This window comes from Pseudorasbora parva, chromosome 14, assembly GCF_024679245.1.
Source record: "Pseudorasbora parva isolate DD20220531a chromosome 14, ASM2467924v1, whole genome shotgun sequence".
In the NCBI taxonomy this organism is placed as follows: Eukaryota; Metazoa; Chordata; class Actinopteri; order Cypriniformes; family Gobionidae; genus Pseudorasbora; species Pseudorasbora parva.
This window is the reverse complement of record NC_090185.1, coordinates 22,440,770-22,465,345: the sequence shown is the minus strand read 5'-3', so window position 1 is coordinate 22,465,345 and position 24,576 is coordinate 22,440,770. Positions and strand designations below refer to the sequence as shown.

At 39.8% G+C, this 24,576-nt stretch overlaps 1 protein-coding gene across 1 annotated transcript in view; it reads right to left on the bottom strand.

Moving 5' to 3' along the window:
• hcn2b (hyperpolarization activated cyclic nucleotide-gated potassium channel 2b) overlaps positions 1 to 23,838 on the bottom strand; it is a 38,630-nt gene extending 14,792 nt beyond the window's left edge. The window contains exons 1-6 of the mRNA XM_067415902.1: positions 22,987 to 23,838; positions 19,081 to 19,504; positions 13,013 to 13,174; positions 9,260 to 9,478; positions 487 to 633; positions 171 to 411 (exon numbers count right to left, since the gene is read on the bottom strand). Of these exons, the coding sequence (XP_067272003.1) occupies positions 171 to 411; positions 487 to 633; positions 9,260 to 9,478; positions 13,013 to 13,174; positions 19,081 to 19,504; positions 22,987 to 23,666 (1,873 nt within the window). The 5' untranslated portion in view covers positions 23,667 to 23,838. The remainder of the gene's footprint in view (positions 1 to 170; positions 412 to 486; positions 634 to 9,259; positions 9,479 to 13,012; positions 13,175 to 19,080; positions 19,505 to 22,986) is intronic.
• Positions 23,839 to 24,576: the final 738 nt, after the last annotated feature.

Sequence of the window (24,576 nt, the reverse complement as noted above, 5' to 3'; positions counted from 1 at the left end):
GTAACATTTTAGTATGTGCTAACATGGTGCCACAACATGACAATTTGGTAATGTAACCTTACAACATTTTAGCCTTGGAAAAGCATTTCCCTGTAAGTACTATATAGAGAATAATGTCCATACTGATAAATGTTTCTGAATTAATAAGATGGTCTTTCTGTGGTCCTTACCCCCAAAATAAGAGCCATCAGAGAGCTTCATGCCGAGAGTCCCTTTGGTCAGGATGCTGACTACGCCATGCTGAATGAAGTACATCTTCTTGCCGATAGTTCCCTCTCGAACGATGTAATCTCCAGGTTGGAAGACCTCGAAGCGGAGCTTAGTTAACATTGCTGTCACAAAGTTGGGATCTGCATTGGCGAAGAGCGGCATGGACGCCACCAGCTTCCGGCAATTGAAGTTGACTATTTCCTGGAGGTTGGGAAGTTCATGTGAGTTTAAAGACAAGTTATTAATTGAGTACAGTTTTCTGTTGGTAACTGGTACCTCTCGTAATGGCTCGTTCAGTTCTTCCAAAATGCTTTCCTCGTCGAACATCTTGCCCTGGTATCTGTGCTCATAGTAGTCATGGATCTTCTGCCGGAAATCGGCCGGAAGTTTGTGGAAAGACATGTACTGCTCAACTTGCTTGTACTGAGAAGAGAAAATAGACACGGTTAGTATGCTAGCTGACATCTCAGGACACGCTTTTGACCCAAAATTTCCAACCACCAACATTTGGGTTGCCCATCTCAATCCCACATGACCTCTTTTGTGGAGATATGCTGACAAGGATCACTATATACTGATGAAAGTTAATAAATCAAATCCAGGCTTGCTTTCCTGTATGGGCGTTTCTGCTATTTTAGGAAACATAAAAAATATTTATGGTTACTGTAATAGACTAAAGAGCATATGATAATATGATGTTCTCAAAGCAGGAAGAGTATGATGAAACGGATGATAAGCTCTATTTATACCACAGCATATGTAGTTAACCATCTCTCTGCAGTATCATCTGTGCGGTGATGGCTTTCTGGTTTATGTTACAGGAATATGCCGTACATTTATTGTGTTAAATGGTTGCTGGTTTAAAATGGAAACTATTTTATCCCCCCTTAAAATTCACTTTTCGAAGTGAGTGGGTCTTGAGTTCAAAATAATGAATAAAAAATGTTAGTGTCAATATTATCTATATTCAAGTTATAAAATGATCCTTAAAGTAAATTGATGATAAAAAAAATATATTGTTCTTAGTAAACATGCTGAGAATTGTAAACAAATATCTGCGAAAAACTAAACAAAAATTCCCATAAGTCTTTTTAAATAATCAGTGTACAAATCGCAGAACAGGAAAAGAACGGGGAAAAAAATCCCTGAATATTTGAGTCACTTGAAGTGTAGCACGAGTATCACGACGAAATGTTCAATTTTGAAAACACCACCTATGTTGAATGTCAAAGTGCAGAGGTTAGAGAGTGTGTTAATAACACCAGCTCATGACATGACTCCAGCATCTCTCTCTCTCACACACACACATCCTGATGGTAATTCACATCAATGACAAGCTTGATTTCCTGTCTCCATTTAATAATCCACAGCTTTTTTTATTTAAATACAGACGAAAGTCCATCTATATGACACTGGACGATACTAAGAGTATTGAGCGTAGATTAAGTAACAGCGTATATTTTGCAAAAGTATCATGGATGGATGGATGGATGGATGGATGGATGGATGGATGGATGGATGGATGGATGGATGGATGGATGGATGGATGGATGGATGGATGGATGGATGGATGGATGGATGGATTACAGTATAGGGGGGATTACAGTATAGTAGGGGGGTGTTCTAAATTTAAACCTTGTGTCGGAATATTTCCGTCTTCTCTCACTTTTCACTTCTTCTGTGGCCTCTCACAGCGCATATTCCAACATAACTCCACTATATTGGGTCATGTGGACACCAGGATAATGACGTGGGGGAAGGGTGATGCTCCTTAGTGACCTCCGAGCTGAATGGATGGTGTTGGTTGGAAAAGGCATGTGGATAATGACTGTTGGTATGTGCGCGGTGACATATGCTCGGCTTGACAAGCCTTGGGTCGATTCTTGAGCTACTAACAGGGGTACAGTCTGTTTCATTTGTTGGTGACAGGTGCTGTGTGTTGTGCAGGCCATTGTGCTATTGTTTGGAGGGATTTGCAAGAATCAAAAGATTTGTAACATTTTTGGACCCCATTGACTTTCACTATATGGACAAAAGCAGCTATTGTGTGTGTGCGTGTGTGTGTGTGTGTAGGCATGTTTTTGTGACATATGAGGAAACAAATGTGTATAATGACATGGGTATGACATAGGTATTACAAAGAGAGGGTGAAATATGAGGACATTGGCCATGTCCCCACTTTTCATAATGCTTATAAATCATACAGGATAAGTTTTTTTAGAAAGTAAAAATGCAGAATGTTTCCTTAGAGGGGTAGATTTAGGGGCAGGGGGATAGAAAATACGGTTTTGTACAGTATAAAAACCATTACGCCTATGGAATGTCCCCATATGTTCAAAAAACAAACGTGTGTGTGCGTCCGTGTGTGTGTGTGATTTTTTAACTATTTATTTGTATGATACAGCTACAAATATGTATTTGAACACCTGTCTATTAACTAGAATTCTGACCCTCAAAGACCTGTTAGTCTGCCTTTAAAATGTCCACCTCCACTCCATTTATTATCTTAAATTAAATGCACCTGTTTGAGGTCGTTAGCTCCATAAAGACACCTGTCCAGCCCATACAATCAGTAAGAATCCAACTACTAACGTGGCCAAGACCAAAGAGCTGTCCAAGCCCGTCTTAAGTTTGCCAATGACCATTTGGATGATCCAGAGGAGAAATGGGAGAAAGTCATGTGGTCAGATGAGACCAAAATAGAACTTTTTGGTCATAAATTCCACTAAACGTGTTAGGAGGAAGAAGAATGATGAGTACCATCCCAAGAACACCATCCCTACTGTGAAGCATAGGGGTGGTAGCATCATGCTTTGGGGGTCTTTTTCTGCACATGGGATAGGGCAACTGCACTGTATTAAAGGGATAGTTGTACCTGTACGAATTTCTTTCTTCAACTGAACACAAGGGAAGATATTTTGAAGAATGTCAGTAACCAAACAGTTAAATGGAGCCATTGACTTCCATAGTATGTTTTTTTCCTACTATGGAAGTCAATAGTTCCAGTTAACTGTTGGGTTACTGACATTCTTCAAAATATCTTCCCTTGTCTTCAGCTGAAGAAAGAAATTTATACAGGTTTGAAACAACTTGATCGTGAGTAAAGGATGACAATTTTCATTTTAAAGTGAACTATTAAGTCTCCTTTAAGGAGAGGATGACTGGGACCATATATTGCAAGATTTTGGGGAACAACCTCCTTCTCTCAGTAAGCGTATTGAAGATGGGTTGAGGCTGGGTCTTCCAACATGACAATGACCAGAAGCACACAGCCAGGATAACCAAGGAGTGGCTCTGTAAGAAGCATATCAAGGTTCTGGCGTGGCCTAGCCAGTCTCCAGACCTAAACCCAATCGAGAATCTTTGGAGGTAGCTCAAACTCTGTGTTTCTCAGCGACAGGCCAGAAACCTGACTGATCTAGAGAAGATCTGTGTGGAGGAGTGAGCCAAAATCCCTCCTGCAGTGTGTGCAAACCTGGTGAAAAACTACAGGAAACGTTTGACCTCTGTAATTGCAAACAAAGGCTACTGTACCAAATATTAACATTGATTTTCTCAGGTGTTCAAATACTTATTTGCAACTGTATCATACAAATAAATAGTTTTAAAAAATCATACATTGTGTTTTCTGGATTTTTTTTTGTGTGATTATGTCGCTCACAGTGGACATGCACCTACGATGACAATTTCAGACCCCTCCACGATTTCCAAGTGGGAGAACTTGCAAAATAGCAGGGTGTTCAAATATTTATTTCCCTCACTGTATATCCTATATACCACAGACGAGTTCATGTTAGCATGCACGCTATTACTCATCATCCCTTTGGCAGTGGGCGGGGAATCATGAGAAGTGCACTGACTGACTTTAATTAGCTCAGAGTGGAAATCCCTATCATAAACCCATTTCATGAAAACCTTTTGTTTCAGTAATCCGGCCCAAATCCTAATCTAATTCAATCTTAATTAATTACAATTGGATAAGGGATTTATACAATCGCACATAATTGAATGAAACAACAGCATTCCATTTTTCCTTTTCACCTTTTTGCATTTCTTTCTAGCACAATGCTAATAGCAACAGGCAAATAATGCTGGGTTTGTGAATTAAAAAAAAAAACATCTTTAATGAGCCTAATTTACATGTTTATGAGGCTTGCAGCGTTTAAAAGAATTCAGATTAATTTGTTTAAAATGCAGTGGTGCAAATCCTTAGTAATAGAATTGAATCAGAAGCTGTCTGTTTAACATTGACAAAACCATGATTAAAGAAAGCACCACAAACGTGTTTACTAGCGCATCAACATTTAGCCACCTCAAAATAACAATGCCGCGTGTCACGTCAAGCTCGACAAACTCTGTAATTTACGCTTTGTCCCTTTCGATCAAGGAAGTCTATTTTCTCCTCTCTTTGGTTCATTCAATCTGCTTTGAAGAAAGACAAGGTGAAGCATGAAGACGATTACTTGAACCTTGTTGCAATCACTGTTTGAGCCTCCTATTGAAAAGAAACAAGGTCTGTGTATTATTGCTGAAAACACTTCAGGAAACTTTCATTTTACACATGGTCTCAGACTAGGCCATAGCTTAGGAAACCGATCTCTTTATACTCAGATGGAGTTCCTTTCTTCTATTTTTTGTTTTGTCATTTCATTCAGGAAGAAAGGAAGATGGATGGATGGATGGATGGATGGATGGATGGATGGATGGACGGACGGAAGGATGGACGGACGGACGGACGGACGGACGGACGGACGGACGGACAGATAGATAGATAGATAGATAGATAGATAAATAGATAGATAGATAGATAGATGGATGCATGAATCGATACCAAATAGATAGACAGACAGACAGACAGACAGACAGACAGACAGACAGACAGACAGACAGACAGACAGACAGACAGACAGATAGATAGATAGATAGATAGATAGATAGATAGATAGATAGATAGATAGATAGATAGATAGATAGATAGATAGATAGATAGATAGATAGATAGATAGATAGATAGATAGATAGATGCATGAATCGATACCAGATAGATAGATAGATAGATAGATAGATAGATAGATAGATAGATAGATAGATAGATAGATAGATAGATAGATAGATAGATAGATAGATAGATAGATAGATAGATAGATAGATAGATAGATAGATAGATAGATAGATAGATGTGTGGCTCTCACAGGACAGTGCTAGCATTAGCTTAGTGCAAATAAGATAAGCTACACATCTGGCTGTCCTACAGGTAGATGATCCGATTAACCTGGGTAAGCTTCCTAACAGAAGTCATCAAAGAATTGATGCAATGTTGCGTAACATATTAGAGTTAATCATCTTAGTCCTGAATGGACATATTCTGATCTAACTTGGACATTTCAACCGATTTGGCTTATTAAATATTAGCTCATTCTTTATTGTTTGTTTGCTTGTTTTTTAGCAGTGTTTCTCCACACAGCGCCAGGACTTTAATTTCCAAACTCTTCATTTCGTTTCCGTAAAAATGTAATCACTTCCAACCCAAGCTAGCTTACAAATCACACAGCTCCAGTAAAGATGTGGAAACAAGCTACTAACTATGAACTATGTTAGCGCATGTGCTAAATGCTTGAAATCCTATCACATTTTCTGCCAGTCCACTGTTTTTTTTTTCTCTTTCTTTTTTTTATGGGACATGCAGTTCATCTTCAGTCAGTGACATAAAGGGATGATATATTTCCCATGACCATCTGCCAAAGCATCAAGGTCATCGTAGTCACCAAGGAGGGGGGATGAGAGTCCTGTGAACCGTATATCAAGCTTTCGTCCCATATGGACACAGAGTCCATCAGCGGACCATAGGTATTCAACGCCAGCTAGGATTATGATGGTTTACCATTAGATAATACCCAACGTTATATGAGACCCTGTAGTACACAACCCTAAACAAAGATCACAGCCACATACAATGATAGGGTTGTAATTCTTGCTGTATACTTTCACCAAAAAGACCAAGAATTGTGATATACATGATGCAGTCAGTATATTATGTTCTGTACAGTACATGTTGGAGACTATTTTGTGATTAATATTGTCACATACTAATCTAAGCAGAGTCTGCAGTGGCCAATGGTTGATTGATACAGCTCGATCTGTAAATCTCAGCAGGCCTGTACATACAACCACAATTCCCTGTGGAGCAGTAATGCTGACAGAAACTGATCTGAGACTACTGTCGTTCTACTCTATTTGAGCGTTTGTTAGAGGCTAGGCCTAAACATGCACTCCAAAGTCAAATTTAAGCAATGAAATGCTTGTTACGTAATTGTTACATGGCTAATGTCCCGCTCATCTGTCATTGTCGGTCAACCCATTGGTTTCCACATAGCAGGGGAGATGGACATGACAACATGACACGTGACGGGACGATGATGGATCTACACAGGGACAGGTTGAGAGGCGTGATACATATTTTTTTTACGCAAGAAATTTTAAAGTACACTTAAGAAAGTACCCTATGCTTTTCACAGTGGCTGCTATGCATGCATTTACAATATATATTGTATTAGGACACCAGATAATTGAATTCAAGAGTTCCAATCACTTCTATGGCCACATGTGTAAAAATCAAGCACCTAGGCATGCATAATGCTTCTACAAACATTTGTGAAGAATGGGTCATCTCCGGAGCTCGGTGAATTCAAGCGTGGTACCATGATAGGAAGGGGAATGGAGTGGGGTTGTTTTTCAGGGGTTGGGCTTGGCCCCTTAATTCCAGTGAATAGAACTCAATGCTTCAGCATTCCAAGACATTTTTGACAATTTCATGCTCCCAATTTTGTGGGAACAGTTTGGGGATGACCTCTTCCTATTCCAACATGACAGAGCACCAGTGTATGAAGCAAGGTCTATAAAGAGTCCGGACCTCCACCCAATAGAACACCTTTGGGATGGATTAGAGCGGAGACTGTGAGCCAGGCCTTCTCGCCCAACATCAGTGCCTGACCTCACAAATACACTTCCAGAAGAATGGTTGAAAATTCCCATTAACACTCCTAAACCTTGTGGAAAGCCTTTCCAGAAGAGTTGAAGCTGTTATAACTGCAAAAGGTGATCCAACTCTATATTAACCCCTACAAATTAATAATGGGATGGGCATGTAAAGGCAGTCGTCCCAAAACTTTCAGCAATATATTAAATATATGCTAGAAAGAATATATTATGGGTTAATTTTGTTATAAATATATATTTGCTATTTTAGAAATGCAAGCACTCATGGACCACCATCACAGCAATACACTTCTTCCTCTCCACCAGTGAGATCCCCTTCATCTCAAGTATGCACAAACATCAGCGGTTTATATTTAGGAACATCATTACATGTTTATTCTGGATCATGTGGTCATGATCTATTGGCCTTTTATCTCGTGCAAAGAATGCCTTTTGTTGGCATCTTTAGCACACTGCTCCCCTGCTGCCTCAGTGGCTCTGTTATCTTACGGCAAGCAGCTCTGCTGCTAGTGATTAATGAACGGGAAAGTCTGCCGCCTGAGGCGAGATTTGATGAGCCTCACCGAAAGTCCCTTTGGGATTCTCTGCATTACATCATCCCTTCAAATGTTATCATAATATATTTATTTTTAGAGTAAGAATTAAAGGCATCCTTTAAATACATTTTAATACCTTAACATTTGCTTGATGTTAGGATACTTTTCCAAAAAAGTATCTAAGGCAACTATGAGTTAGCCATTCATAGGGGGACTTCCCAAAGTGTGTAAGTACTGTGGTCAACTTCTGTCTCAACCAGTGCTGTAAGTTTGGAGCAGGGCTATCTGCTTGAGCAACCAAAGAATGAAGTTGGATGTGGCAGAAAGAGTGCTAAGACAATTTGGTATAGTCTTTTTAAGAGGTCTTCAATCCTCCTGGTGATCCACTGCCTTACAGAGTTTTGCTCCAACCCTAATCAATTCAGCTAATTTATGTCTTCAGAATTGTTTGAAAATTACAAGCATGTGTGTTGAATCAGGTTAGAAATAAACTTTGCAAGAAGTGGGTCTCTAGGAGCAAGATTAAGGACTTCTGGGGTCTCATTTATAACCGTTGCGTACGCACAAAAGGCCCTGGAAGAGGCATACGCTATATATGTATGCCTGATATCTTATTAAAATTAGGCGGTGTAAGCTCCATATATGGTTATTTAGGGGAGGAGATTGGGTCGAGATGCGTGTACACACACCTCTTTCACTGAGTGGGTTTTATAAAGGGAATCTCAAATCTAGCTTTTAGGATGAAGTCTATAGAAAGTTTCATAAATGAGGCCCCTGGTCTGCTTGAAAATTAATTTGATTGCTGATGAACTTAATTCAGTCCTGTCCATCTGACTGCTTTACCCCATTTCCTGTAGAAGAGAATGTCTGTCACTGTCAGATATCTAATGTAAACTGACTGCTGCCCCTGGGCATTCTCCAATAATTTAAGAGCATGCAAGCCTTTTTACTTAGGTGGGCACCGGGTTGGTGCCTTTGCTGGCAGGCATTTCGATTTTTCATGTGGGGCAGCGTCAGAAATTGCGGTGGGGGGTGATGGTTCGGGTTTATTGGAGCAAAGGTGAGCATCAAATATCTTTGAGATAGAATCTTAAGCAAATGGCAAATGATTATCTATTTTCAAGAAAAAGGGGGTTCCAGAAAGTCGCCTGCTCAATGAAATTGTGCAGAGATAAGAAGTTTGTGACATAAATTGTTTGTGACGTCAAGACACGGGATGCAAACTAGAGTTGCCTGTGTAAACAAGCACCAGATGTCGTGATTAGGAATCAAAGAAGACCGAATTACAGCATGGGGAGGGACTGACAACTGATCAGATGAGAGGGAGACCAGATTGCAGAGAATACCCAGAATCCACAGCCGTAGGGATAGTTGGCCTGAGCAGTTTCATCCTCTCAAACAGACGATAGGTACCGACTTTGATCTGGCGAGATCAAACAAACGGTGACACATAAGAAGGTCATCTGCAGGTGTTTCTGTGCGTATGTGTGTGTGTATGTCTGGAGCATAGTACCCACCTTCTCCTGGTACTGGCGTCGAGAAGAGTCCAACGACTGTATGAGGGCGGTGGCATGGCCAATGAACATGGCGTAGCAGGTGGCTCCCACGATCATACTCAGCATGGTCAACCAGATATCAGACATACTCTCTGGGGCCTGGCGTCCGTACCCGATGCACAGCATATGGCTCATGGCCTTGAACAGGGCAAAGGAGTACAGCTCACTCCAGGAGTCGTTCTGCAAATTGGAAGGCGAGAAAGTGATAAAGAGAAAAAAGAAAGAGAGACTTTGATTACTTCATCAGCCCTAGATATACTCTCCTGAGCATGATCTCCTCTGGACACTAATCCTTGTGTCAGAATCTTGGCTCATGAGAGGTACACCTTTATAAAACCTTGATAAAGGGCAGATTGCCAAGTGCTGTACATTGGATAGCTACGTGCGGCATGGACCTGTGATAGATTCATTATTTCATCACTCTGTCTGATATTTAAAGGTGGTTAATGGGACCGCATTTTTTACTGATCAGCTGGGCTCTTGCTATAATGTCTTTCCTTCCCTCGCAGATATCTGCATAAGACCTCAGCTGCTACGCTAAGGTGCCTCATCTCTCTTCATAAGCTACTGATTTTTCAGAATTGACCTGATGGGTCCCCATGAAATGTGCTTAACTTGATTTGCATTCTCTTCGAGCAGGTTTAGACAAGGCTAGGAAGATTCTGAATCAAAGTCAAAGAGGCCAAGGGTAACATTGAATGACGAAGAGGGGGAAAATGGAATACGGGGGTGATGGATAATCAGGGAAATTACTTTGTGGAGATGAGATAAGAAGTGGCTTACTAGGGTTGGGAAGGAAGAGGCCTCTGTTGAGGCCAGGCTACACCTGACTGCTATCACCAACTGGCAGATAGATTTATAAGAGATATAAATGTGTTACAGACTCAACTGTATAGTCCAAAAGCAGAAGCCAAGTGTTGCCGCAAACCCAACAATCCCATCAAATACAGATGCAAAGCCCGGGAAAACATTGTCTTGAGTCTAAACATTTACTGCAGTGTGTTGGAGAGATTTGTTTGCTAAGTTCATGTCTGCTTTCCATCTTCTTTACATGTCTGGCCTTCCAAGGCTTCCAGACATACCCTGAGCAATAATTTTCTTATGGGTTAACTGGAACATCTCAATGTGCACACGTCAACAATTAAACACTGAATGAACACAATGAACTGCTAAAGTCCCCCCTGATATATACATGGGAAAAAATGTATGTAATTCACATTTCATTTGTTTATGTTCATTCTTAGATGGACCCGAGCTGTGCCTTCTACTATGAGAATGATTTCTCAGGATTTGTACCGCTACGTGAACACCAATAAGCTGTAAACACAAAGAGTCGCTTGGCAGTGGCACGTCTCTTGCAATTGCATAGCCTCGAAACATCCGACATTTAACACTCCAACACATGCTCTACATTCTGTGGATAAACAGGCATTCACAAATGTATAGGAAAAGAAAGAGGAAATAATCTGTTTAGCAGACATAAATTGTAGTGCTGCTAGCATGATTTTAAATGAGCTCAATGAAAGATTAGCACACAATAGGGTAGATTCGGTTAATCAATTGTACTTTGGTTGCGTTTGCTAAACTAATACCCTTAGCAGACATTTAACCTAGTGTTACACTCCCCCACTGGAACTGAGATGAAGAGACTGCTAAGTTGATTTAGCCAAGTTCAACTAGTATAGTAATTTGTCTTTACTCTGGGGCTTTTATCTATGAACATAGGATTGTGTCTACATTCTGCTGAGGGGAAACAATTACTCTAATATTTAGTCATGGCTTGCTGAGGTATTATAATGGTGTTTAAAATTGAATAAATATAGAGAGGTAATGAGCTGCAATGCAAAGTGTTTCCTTTGGAGGTGCTTGTTTAATCATTTCTATGTGAAAGAACAAACATTTTTATGGCGGTGAAGACAAACCCCTTTTAGAATTGTAGTGATGGTAGTTGTGATAATTAAAGTCCCAACTTTCACTTTAAAGTGATGAGAAGTTCCAGTCTTTCCCCAGAGCTGTACTTACCCGCCTTCACAGTAAATAGCTTAATGGGCACATTACCAAGATGGTCGCCAGTGAACTGACCTTCGTCAACTAAGAGCCCTTCACTTTGAATGTGTAGATGAAGATAGGCCTATAGATGAAGACAGTCTCTATGTGTGTCTGTGCACGTCTGCGGGAAGCTTATCTTAACTTGGAATGGCTCCTCGAGCTTGCAGAGCTCATTAGCAAAACTCTTGAAAAACGTACACGTGAGCCTGTACCTGTGAATCGCACATGCTTTATTTGGGATTCTAATCGTGCACAGACGGATTTAAAGATGCTAGGTCATGGATCACAGGGCACAGCTGGATCAAAAGGGATCAAAGGGTGTATTTCAGTGCATTGATCTATCAGAGGTGGGAAACACAGCGGCAGATGAATTGTGGCTGAATCATCTGTAACTCATTTATGCACATCAACATGGAATTTTTATTCAATTTGGATGCGATATTGATGAGTTTAGGCTTACATTAATGATCTCCGATGTTTTTTTTTTTCAACCTTCAGTGGTGGTTAAAAAAATGTCTTTTTCAAAACCTGACCCTGGATATCTGCAAACGGGAAGGAGGCGAGTACAAGTGGTATAGTTTTGGATTGGATTCTGAATGTCATCACTTGTTTACAGTATCCTGAATAGTTATGCCTCTCTATGTCTTACAGTATTCTAACAGATGTAGAAAGGTTTGTAAATTATCCAGTGTTTTATAGCACCTTTGCTGAAGCAACACTTCAGCAAGTCTGACTCACAGGCTTCATTACCGCAAAAAGAAGGGCCTATTGAGAGACCAGACAGACACTTGAAATAATGAGATGGATCATTTAACGCTGCGTCTTTCATTTCAAGCAATCTGCCTTTCGAAAGCTGCTGACCTTGATTGCTTAGCACTGGCAATGAATAGAAAGACTGAAACTATTGTTGTAACAAAAGCCAATGAAAAACCTGTCCCCATGTCACATGACAACATAAAAAGAGTTTCAAAAAGGATAATCAGACAGGAAAACCCTAAATAAAAGGCATTGATTAGATTCAAGCCTGCGAGTTTTTCAACCTTTCTATTGGTAAATTCAGTTTGACATTTGAATTTGAAAACTGGTTGACGTCTATTCACAAACTGTCGGCAATCGTTTACACTAAGGTTTAAAACAAGCCAGCCTTCGGTTGTCAGAGTGGTATTATGCCCAAATGTGAATCCCTAGATAACCCAAGTATAAATCGTCCCCGCAGTTGAAGTTGCTTGACGCTGTACACACGTCACCGAGAAAGAGTTCACGATCACTTACTGTATACATCAGTGTAGCAAATGTCCAAACAGTGTCTTTTCTTCAAACTAGACTAAACAACAGGGAGAACAGATGGATGATGGTGAGCAGTGAGGGAGGGGTGATTCGAAGTGCCAGGCAGACTTGGGAAAGTGAGAGGAGCAGGTGATGGATTCGGCTCCCCAATGCGCCCATGTGATTAACACTGTCAAACGCTGATGATATCAAGAGAGGTGTTGGCTTTGTTATTTGCATATTGTGTGGAATTGTCCAGGAATTGTCCAGTTCCTAGACTCATTCTTATATGTGTGCAACTGTAGAAAATGATGCCCAAACTTTGGGCTACACATATCACTGACAACTTGCTATTTAGGAGAGCAGAGAAACCGAGGTAAGTTGGAAGGTAAGACTTACCACCATCTTGTTAAGGGACACCCAACAGTCCGAGGGGAAGTCCTGCAACATGGGCACCAGGAACTGCAGACAGCCATCCCAGTGGCACAGCAGCAGCATCATCCCAATCAGATTGATAATGCGCATCACCGCACTGGCCAGGTCATAGGTCATGTGAAAGATCTGTCAGTCAAGATAAGAGCTCATTACAATTGAGTAGCAGAAGGGAAGGACTCTCTAGGACAAACCAGAAGGTATTAAATTATCAGGACGCTGAAACAAAGACAGACTGAAACAAAATCCCTCATTTTTGGAGGGATTGTCCAAACAAGCTACTGTTTCAAAGCCCTTTTGACTTGTAGATTATTAGTGACCTCTAGATTTGTGGACATATTGTATTGAGATCAGGTTTGTCAAAGGTTTATGTAATGAGTAACAGTGCATCCTACAGACTTCATCCCGTCAGATTAGATTCAATATCGGTGACCGTCGGGTCAGAATGATACGGACATGTCTGTGAATGATGAAAGTAATGTGGCAAACTGATAGCGAGTTCTTCCTGGCAAGACTACGGAAGAGTGGAGAATGTGTCTCTAGGAGACAGCAGTGTGTGCAGTTTGTTTGTGGTTACAAAGTGAAGAGGACAGCTTTTGGAAAGCGATCTGGAGCCGGCCCAGGATAATGCCTTGTGTGGTTGTGCGAGACAGTGTCAACACTCTCTTCCCATACTAGAAACAAGGCTTGTCACACCTGAGAAAAGCCAAGTGCCCCAAATAGCAACTGGGCCAAAAACAGCGATAAAAGAAGACAAGGCAGAGACACTAACCTGGCTCGTGTTGCAAAGTTCTTAGTCGGCATGGGTTGTTTTGTTTTTTTCTAGCTTGAGAAGCAGCAGCATCTTAAAACTGAGACAATGCAAAACATAAAACTGACTGGAGACTAATATTTGAAGAGGAGCATCATGCTTGGCGCTATGGTTGGGAGTTATGGCTGTTTGTTTAGCTTATCGTTTTTGTCGTGTGTTTCTTGAAAGCCTCTTTGATCAGGGTCACTGATCTCAAAGAAATGTGGAAGCACTTACAGGTCTCATTGCACCGCGGTTTGAATTGGATGAAATGAATGATCCATACTGAATATCAATACTCCTTTTTCTTCTGGCATGCATAATCACCTTCTGTAAAGATGTTGTCAAAAACCTACTGACTAATGTCCGCGTGAAATCACTGGCTTGTGTAATCCTGTTTGCTTGTGTATGTTCAGTTTTGAGTAGTGCATTTCCATTCATACCATGATGTGGCTGTTGGACCGAAACAATTTTTCAAACTAATTTTACAAACAATGTGATTGTTTTTAGTCTCCAATTGAATTTCACTTATGCCTATTATAGCAAGCACTTAGGCTGACTGAACACACCAAGCCAATGTAAAAGAAGTAGGACAAAGGACTTTGGTACCAAATCTGTACTAAAAATTAAAAAAAAAAAATTGTCAATATCAGCATTTCCCACACTATTGAATGGATTATTAAACACCTCTGATTGGCCGTTGTGTTTGTCACATTTTTTACATTTCAGTATCAACTTGGTACTGAAGTAGGTTCTTTTGACAACACTAGCTTAAACACACCAAAAAGACTACAGACAACTAACAACTGGAATGCTCAGGTAAGATTATAACAGCCTTCTGTGTGCTATAGCCTAGAAATCTAGAGGCACCCTAGTGGCAGCAAATCGTATCTGCCACGAGTATCATCTAGCAACTCTCAATACACGTCTGAGCTTTAAAAAACAAACTCTGGTTAGGCCAATCACATTGTGTATAGAGTCGGTGGGCGGGTTTAACATGATGATGGCAGAGTTGCGCTTGCATGCTACTAGTAAACACAGAAGCTGGCGAACAGCGGTCTTTCAAATCAGCTTTGACCGCGACTCTGGAAGATTTGGAGTTAAGCTTTTCTCTGAGAAAAGAACGCCACTGAAGTCATTCTTAAGAAGGGAAGAGGTGTTCGGAGTTTTGCCGACCGGATACGGCAAAAGTTTAATCTGTCAACTAGCTCCGCTTCACCTTCGTTGCTCTGGTTGGTGGTAGCGCTATCCTATCGCGTGCAGAGGGAGTTTGAAAGACAACCGTTTATCCGCCCCTCAGATTAAGCCCCTTCAATGGTGAGTTTCCAGACCAAACATCTTGAGCTATCTGTTCTATTTTCTTTGCTGGCTTTTATCATTTTCACTTTCATTCTTGTGCAAACTCATTCACTAAGCTGAACAGCCAATCTGAGGTCACCAGCGATGCAGATGGGTGCCAATTCAGTATACTCAATTGGCCAAAATAACCCACAGTGCAAAAACTAGGCCGGCTAAGGCTCAATGACTGCCCAACATTGGCCAACAGTCGATCGTCGACTTGGTGTGAGCCTTAAATGTTTTGATTTCTTAGTGTTTTTACAGTAGTTAGCCTGCATTTAGCAAGTTAATGGTTAGCCTGCTAGCTTAGCATTTATAGTTTTTTACAGGCTTTAGGGCTACACCAACCAGAGCAATGAAGGTGAAACAGAGCTTGTTGATAGATTAAACATTCGCCGTATCCGGTCGGCAAAACTCCAAACACATCTTCCCTTTTTAAGAATGACTTCAGTGCCGTTCTTTGTTCTTTTCTGAGAGAAAAGCTTAACTCCAAGTCTTCCAGAGTCACGGTCAAAGCTGATTCGAAAGACCGCTGTTCGCCAGTTTCTGTGTTTACGAAGCACGCAAACGCAACTCGTTCCGTCGTCATTATGGCTCCGCCCACCGACTCTATACACAATGTGATTGGCCCGGCAAGAGTTTGGCAATTACAGCTCAGAAGGGTATTGAGAGTTGCTAGACGACACTCACAGAAGATTAGATTTGCTGCCGCTAGGGTGCGTCTAGATTTCTAGGCTAATAGTACACGATTTCAGACGCAGCTTTAGCTTTCTTTGTTTTTAATTACCCTGCAGTTCGCAAGCTTACTATTAACCTGGTAGCTTAGAATTTATGTTGTTTCGCAAAAATATAAATGGTCAAAAACATTTAGCTTTGTGTTTTTTAGCAAGATAACAATTGGCTTTCATTAAAAGACAGCATTATATTCATCCCTTGCTAACCTATACTCCTGCTAGCAGAAGGCTGTCAGGGAAAGCCTTTTTATTAGCTAGCACACAACATGTTACTGTGGCTAATGTTATGCTTTTCTTGTTTTGTTTTTCTTATGGCCACAACAGGCATTTTGTTCAGGCTTTGCAAACGGCAATCCAAGGGGGGCAGGTGTTTACATGCAGTGCAAAAAAACAGTAATGGGCACCAAGCGTGCAGTTGGGGGATTCGCTAGCGGTTTATGACCTTTCCCTGATAAAAGAACACTGTTTAAAGGCATTTGCCTTACCTACGCGTAATTTAGGTTAAGGAAAAGTGGTGTGAGACAAATGGGGTTGGTCATATCTTTTAGGATGTCTTACTCATGCCTGAGTAATCAAGAGTTATAAGGGGCTAAACAGTGTGAAGTGGATGTGGCACTGCTGTGCAAGGTTGATTCAGTAATTGAGGGCCATGCCTGGATCACATTACCACTATGTAATCAGCAGCATAATTGTCCCATTTGGTGGTGAAAAGAACACATATAACTGAATCATCAGTCAGCTCAACCCCAGGCAAATTGTCACATTGCTGTCAGTCTGAACAGCTGGCTCTCCATGTAATCATCCGAAATGTTCGCAAAAGGCGGTGTTTTAAAATGTCATTCATTGTTTTAATGTTAATGCACTGAAATGTTTTTACTATTGTGGTCAGTCGGTTGCCATTATTAACATTTATGATGGTTAATTACTTCAGGCTACATTAATTAGCCCATGCATCTAATTGGTCACCAATGGCAAACACCTAGAAGGCAGCATTGGAAATCAGTAAAAAGCTCCATTGATTAAATTCTGCCTCTCGCAGTTACAAACAAGAGAACTGACGTCACCAGGTAAACAAACATTTGACTTTGTTTGGAAAAGCATCCCAACAAACTAATCTTAATGTAACGCATGCACAATTTAAGTTTAAACAGAATAACTGGCAGTATATAAAGTTTCCACCAAAATTACCCAGAACAATTTGTCCCATGAATTGTTTTGTAGTCTGTGTTTTTCCATCGCGGTTTAAAGTACTGTGAAGATTAGTCTGGTGACATAGGACTGCGAGCGACTTTCCATTTCCCGCTGGATTTCATCCATCGCATATAGGCTGAAGTCGGTCCATTGGTTGTATTTTTTTAAACGTCGTTGTTGATTCGAATAGCAAACAACTCTTACTGCACTTACCGCAACAACCGCCTTGTTGGTGTTTGAAATAAAATGCTGCATGGAGTCAGCCAATCAAAATGCTGCATGAACTCAACCAATCAGCATTTTCAGCGCCCAAGAACCCTAACCCCCGAAAATTCCTGGGCTTTGAATAAGGACTAGCTCGTGAGCAGGGCTGTTTTGAGGAGGAAATATATACCCAGAACTTCCTAATTCCTGCGGTGAATCCATGGCTTAAGTTTACCATGTGAAAGTCTTCTATCTTCAGTGTGACAAATGAACCAAAAGTTTACATTCATACCGTTTTGATCCAAAGTGACTTACATTTCAGTCAAGATACGCATTTTATGAGTTTATGCATTCATTCAAGTAAAGGACTTGAGCTCTTTAGCATTTAGCTAGCACTGTGCTTTACTGTTTAAGGTACAAGATAACTCAACAGAATATCAGTCATTATTTCAGCACGTTTTTTGATTATTTTTTTTGTAAGACTGCAAAATGCCACAGGCTGCATCCAAAAATGCATACTTCCCTACTATAGTAGGCGAAAAACGTATGTGAAAAGAATAGTATGTCTGAATTCACAGTAGGCCAAAAGTACCTGGATGACCTACTACTAGCAAGATTCAGAAGACTTGTTTATATTCGTTATTCAAAAAAGGAAGCCAAAACTAGGACAACACGTGCTTACCATTTTGAATATCAGTCATGATTGGTGTTTTTACAGTAGTTAGTACTTCCCCACTATATAATAGACGAAAACCGTATGTGAAAAGAATATGTATGAATTTACAAAACAGTAGGACTAATGTACCCGGATGACCTTTTATTAGCGAAATTCAGAAGTGCCTTCTATGTCATTCAAAAATGGAAGCCGAAACTAGGACTGCAGATATACAAACCATAAACAAAGCAACGCTTTTTTTGGCTTTTTGACTATCAATCATAATTGGTGTTTTTACAGTAGTTAGCATGCATTTAGCAAGCTAACGGTTAACCTGATAGCTTATCATTTATAGTTGTTTTTTTTTTTTTACAAATTGGTTAATTATCAACTAAACATTTGGCTTCATATGTGGTTTTAGTTTCGTTGTGTATTTAGCAACATTACAACTGGCCAGATAACTTAGTTATTAGCATTATTAGCATGCTAACCTAATGTCAGAGGCTGCTTCCAAATATGTGTACTTCCCTACTATATAACAGATGAAAAACGGTATGTGAAAAGAGCAGTATGTCAGAATTCACTGTATTCATAAAACAGTAGGCCTAAAGTACCCGGATGACCTATTACTAGTGGCTAGTGAGATTCAGAAGTGCATTTGATGGACACTATGCTATCCCATGAGGCTGCAGGAGAGGAGTCGTAACTGAAGATGGTGGGTCACATGACAATGACGAATGTAGTACATCCAGACTGCATACTATATTTATTTATTTTAATAGCCGTGAGGTAATCTTTTATTTAAAAGAAGAGAGTATGCGCTTTCAGAGAAAAAGCAATAATTTTTTGAGTTACCAGCATTACTCAGTAAGCCACAATTCATATATTTTTTTATCTCAAATGGTAGAAACCATAAGGTGACCTGTTCAACGTAGAATAAAACCCATTTTTTGATGCTCATCAAAGTGAATGTTTCCATTCCAGACGGCAACAGAGTCGGCCCACATCTGGTACGTGTTGAATCCACATGTGGCCTGGATCTGGGCCGACACTATGTTGCTGTCTGGGATTTCTTCAAAATTCGAAAGATCGTGTTTGACTTCAACAATGAAGTCCATCTTACCTCTTCCCATTGATGGATGTAGCGAATCAGTCTAGACAGTCTAAGTAGTCGCAGTAAACTGAGAATCTTGGTGAAACGCACAATCCGCAATGCCCTGGCTGTCTTGTAAACCTCGGAGTCAATGCCTTTCTCGACGATGAGAAAGATATAATCCACCGGGATGGAAGACACAAAGTCCACGACAAACCACGTCTTCAGGTACTTCATCTTGATCTTTTCAGGGTCCAGTATTATCTCTGTGTTGTCTTCGTAGACAATGCCTGTACGGAAGTTCAGTACCAGGTCCATGAGGAAGAACGTGTCGGACACTACGTTGAAGATAATCCAAGGGGTGGTGGTCTCCTCCTTGAAGAAGGTGATGCCCACAGGAATGATAATCAAGTTGCCCACCATAAACATAAGCATTGTGAAATCCCAGTAGAACCTATGTGGAGAATAAAGGAACGGGTACATGGATTAAATTACCTGAACAGGGCACATTCTTAAATGCATGCATTTTATTTATAGATTATGCATGAATGGCGATGAAAATGGGCATTTCAATGTCTCCGACAAAATGTCTGAGAGCATTTGTAAATTAGTCCTCAGGGTATAGTTGTGTGCGTGAATTCATTATTTCGCTTGGTGCTTGGGCACTTGAGGATATGGGGATATCTTTTTTAAAAAGATGTGTTGCCATATGTGGCATTTTTCATGTATTTGGTTTGGCATGAGGCACACCCTTGTAATAAAGAAATGAAATTCAGTCCTCGTGCTTTCGGTGAGACAGGGATACACCCTATAAATAACCTCAGCCTTGCATGCACATGAGAGGAGAGGCGATGTAGCCGTAATAAAACAGCTTTCGTGTGATATAGTGCCTGTTGGATGGAATCAATATTGTGAGATATTGTACCAATAAATAATAGTCAACCTATGCAAGGTCATCACAAGGACTCTGAGAAAGAGATACAGACGGGACAAAACAGGAGGATTTGGCTTACAGATGTTTGAGATTTAAGTGGGAAATGAAGATCTAAGTAGCCTCTTTTAACGTGTATCAATGATTTATTGATTCTTTATGGCGATATGACTGCAGAGCTGTCTGTGGTACTGAAACCAAAACTTCGGAAGCGATCGTAACTGGGCTCTCACACACACACACTACGCAGCTGTAGCTGTTGTGTTCTAATAATATGTGCTCCATCATATAAAGCTCATTTAAATGCAGTGCTCTGTTCGTCTTCTCTGTGCAAATAATAATAGATCACTGGCCTGCATTGCAACGTGTGATTATGAATAAATACCAAGACTAGCTTGAACAAATCCATTATATTATGTTATTTTTTTTCTCATGCACACTCAAAAAAAAATGTGCATGAACAGTCACTAGCAAAATAACCAGAAAGCTTAAAAGATTGCGTAATGATGCTGATGTTGGAGAAAAACTCTTCCTGAGTTATCTTTTTCTATACGAGCTGAATAATAAAAGTAATCTTTTTAAAATAATCCATTCAAATATTGTACTGGCTGGATATATGAAAAATATATTTTATTTTTTATTAATTATTTTTTATGTAAAATAGTTGTATGATTTATAAATATATTGTGATTTTTATATGTATTTTTATGAGTTTAGTGTTATTATTTCATATCTAAAATATGCAATTTAAAGTAATTGGTTATTGTGTTGTATTATTTTTTTATTGTTTTTAATATTTTTTGTACAACTGTAATATATTTTTTATGACTTATAATTATAGATAGATAGATAGATATATAGATAGATAGATAGATAGATAGATAGATAGTTAGATAGATAGATAGATAGATAGATAGATAGATAGATAGATAGATAGATAGATAGATAGATAGATAGATAGATAGATAGATAGATAGATAGACAGATAGACAGATAGATAGATAGATAGATAGATAGATAGATAGATAGACAGACAGAGATTTTTTTTCTATAAATAAATATTGAAATGGTCATTTAAAATTAGATGATAATATTATGAGATAGAATTTATTTTTTATTATGATATAGAATTATTTTAAGAGATTATAATTTATATAGTATTGTATTCTCTAATATATATTCTCATTCTCTAAATATATATATATATATATAAAATTTATAATTAGAGAATGATATATTTATTGTTTCATGACTACAATACTGATAACCAAACCTTTTTTGTTTGTTTTTTAATTAGAGCTTGTTTTTTTTCTGCTGTCTCTCACCTCATAATGAATGTCTATTACATAAAATGTTATTGTTTACACAAAATGAGTTGTTTCCCGTTGAATGCACAGTGGTGTACTAACACTGTTGAGTGTTTCTCTTTGGAGACCCAGCAAACGACGATATGAAAAATATTGGCCAAACAGATTATGGGTCTGTCTCAATCAAAACTTCATTAAGCTACTGCCTATACTGAGGTAGCGACCCTGTATAACAGCCTTTATTGGCGGTTGCTTAATATAAAATCAACCTGTTTGTCACTGTATTTGAGCCTCTGTGTCCTGGGAGACAATTAAGTGAAGACACAGAGAAGACTAAATCATTCAAAGTGCTTCCTGGGAGAACAACAAACAAACCAGAGCTATATGGGTCCAGGGTCAGTTTAGAGCCATTATTTCAGGGCAAGCATATTTTGATTTTATTTTTAAATGCAGATGCTAAAGTTTACATTTTATGTGGCATAAATTACACTCTGCTTTTTAACCACAGCTAAAAACCAGTAAGGCTTTACAAGAAAGTTTTATTCCCAGTGCATTTCTTTACAAACTTTATCATGTCAGAACTTTAAAGTTAGTTTTTCTGACTAAATTTCCTTTAGCAGGTTTATCCGGCTTTTGTACAACAGGATTTCCATAAATGTTCTGGTAAATTATACACACCTGATGACATGAAGCATAACAGCTTTAGTGCAGATGGTGCAAGTGTGCCATCAATAATTCATCTCAGTTTACTAAAAATCAAGTATATGTGAGTTCCCGATCCTTATTACTAATTAAAACGCATATTTGATATTCAAGCTTATGGGTTGTTCCATGAAAAGAGTGCCTTTTGTGTCCCTCAAAGCTGATGCAGGGGAAATTATGGTAACAGAGTTGACATAATTGAATAAGTTTAATAAAATATTAAAGTGATTTTTTTGAATAAAAACTATCATGATGACATGACAATAGCTTGCCACCTTGTTTGTTAATAACGTCATCTTAAAATGTGGGCGATCTTAGTCCTAGTCCAAAAGTCAACCCTGTTACTGTGACTGTACAGTGAATAAGTGCTGTTATATACTGAACACTAAATATTTGTGAATTAATAAATATCAGCACACCTTGTAGTATTATGACCCAGAGCAAAATGGCTCAACGAACATTAAAATGTCAACTCTGTTACTTTAAGAAAAGGTAACAGAGTTGACATCTAGCCATTGTGGTCATAACACTACAAGGTATTCGAAGAAGAATTGAATGCAGGTGTTCAGTAACAGGGTTGACTATTTAAGGACGTCCTCTAACAAATTTAACATTTTAAGATGACGTTATTAAACAAGGTGGCACTTATGTGTATACTTTCAGAAAATAAAACAAATGCCACCTTGTTTAATGCATCTTAAAGCATTAAATTTGTCAGAATATCTTAAATAGTCAACCCTGTTACTATGATTTTGTGCAGTGTACAGCTCTTTACTGAATGTGGGATATTTGAAAATGTTTCTAATTTGCGTTTACGGTTGTACAATTTTCTTCTTTTCTTTTCTGTTGTTTGTTTTGTTTTTGTTTTGTTGTTGTCTAAGAAAATGTAACATTTTATCGAAGCGCAGCTTTTTATACCAGGAAAGTCAGCCATTTAATAGAATTCATGTGCATTTGCAACCAGGTATTGAGTCTCCATTGGTCCATCATCCCTACCTGAAATCACTGTATGGATGAATAATCCAGTTGCCAGCGGATTTGACTCGTTCCTGCTCCTTCTCCACTGCCTTTTGGCTCCCAAACATACGCAGCGAGAATTTGTTGACCCCGGGCTGTAGCATGGAGCTGAACTGCCTCTGCATGTAAGTTTGATTGTCCCTGGTTTCCCCATCATCTGCCGTGATTTGGCCATCCTCAGACTTGGAAAAGCCCACAGAATTGGCCGGCGGGTTCGGGGTCGGTCCGAGGGCAGGGGGGGCGTTGGAGAAGGAAACTCTGGAGTCCTTCTTGTCAGCGGGTCCAGCGGCGGTCAGGGCAGGAGTGACCGAGCCGTCCATGCTGGAGGTGCTGGAGTGACATGCAGATGCTGGGAAGCCTCCACCTGTATGCTTCTCCTGCTTGGAGAGGATTGAGGACAAGCTCTCGTCTTTTCGGCAGTCTCCGTTGATAACGCATCTCATTCCGGTGCCATCCTCGCCGCCGTCAAACCCGCTCCTGGAAACATCTTGACAGAGGAGCGCGGTGGATTCCGTGCTGCGTCCACGCGAGACCGACGCGAAGTCCTTGTTGTTGGAGAGCCTGCTCGTTGCTCCCCCTCCTGGCGTTACATTCTTCATCTTGGAGGAAGAGTCGAGGATTTCCTTGTGGTCTTCATCGCCGTCCTCCCCTTCGTCCATGACAGCGTTGCTTTGAGATGAATCCTGACGCAACCAGATTGCGAAAGCGCAGACGTGGGCAGTTAGTAGCTTTACTCTTCGTCCCAATGTCACCAGACACAACTACACCAGTAGGGTTGCCATGGCTGCACTCGTTCACTCCCTTACCTGGCAACGCATCGCCAGCTGTGTGTGTTCCCCATCTCACATCATGAATGGAGTCCTGAATTAAACTGTGTCAAGGAGAAATTAGTGGGAAATGAACAGAAATGCGCGTAATTGTGTGGTTCTCGAGTTTAAATAGCTATACAAATGTAGGTTAGTTGCATAGTAGTATGTTTTGATGATGCATAATTCATAAGCACATTTCTAGGCTAATATAATGTCGTAAAATGTCGGGTTTGTGAACAAATTTTTCAATCATTAATATCACGTTATATTTTATCCCTTTTGACTTGAACACAAAAATTGTATTTGTTCTTTTTAATGGCCGTATACAGTCACAAGGGTCTAAAGTCTTTCCCCCCACACAATAGCCCCACTGCCTTTTAAGAAGACATGCAAAACTACTTTCCCCCCTTTTCTCTTTTTTTTATTTATTTTTTTTAAACAAAGATTACATCCGTTTTCGTTACCAACTAGACATTTGACACCAAGCCACACAAAAAAAAGCAGCACCTTAATTCAGAATTTGACAAATCTTCAGAGATGTATTCAAATCCTTAGATCCGGACCAAAATACATTGCTCTCGCGATAGTTTGCTAATATTCGCATGGACTTAATTATGAAAAGTAGTATGGGGAAAGGTTTAAACTCTTGATTTATATTCTGTAGTGGCTTCTCGTTTCCAATATAACAATGCTGTGAGCTTTGTCACGTAGAGCCGCTCCCTACACCTGAACCGAATAAATGAGTAGACGACGCCCCCTT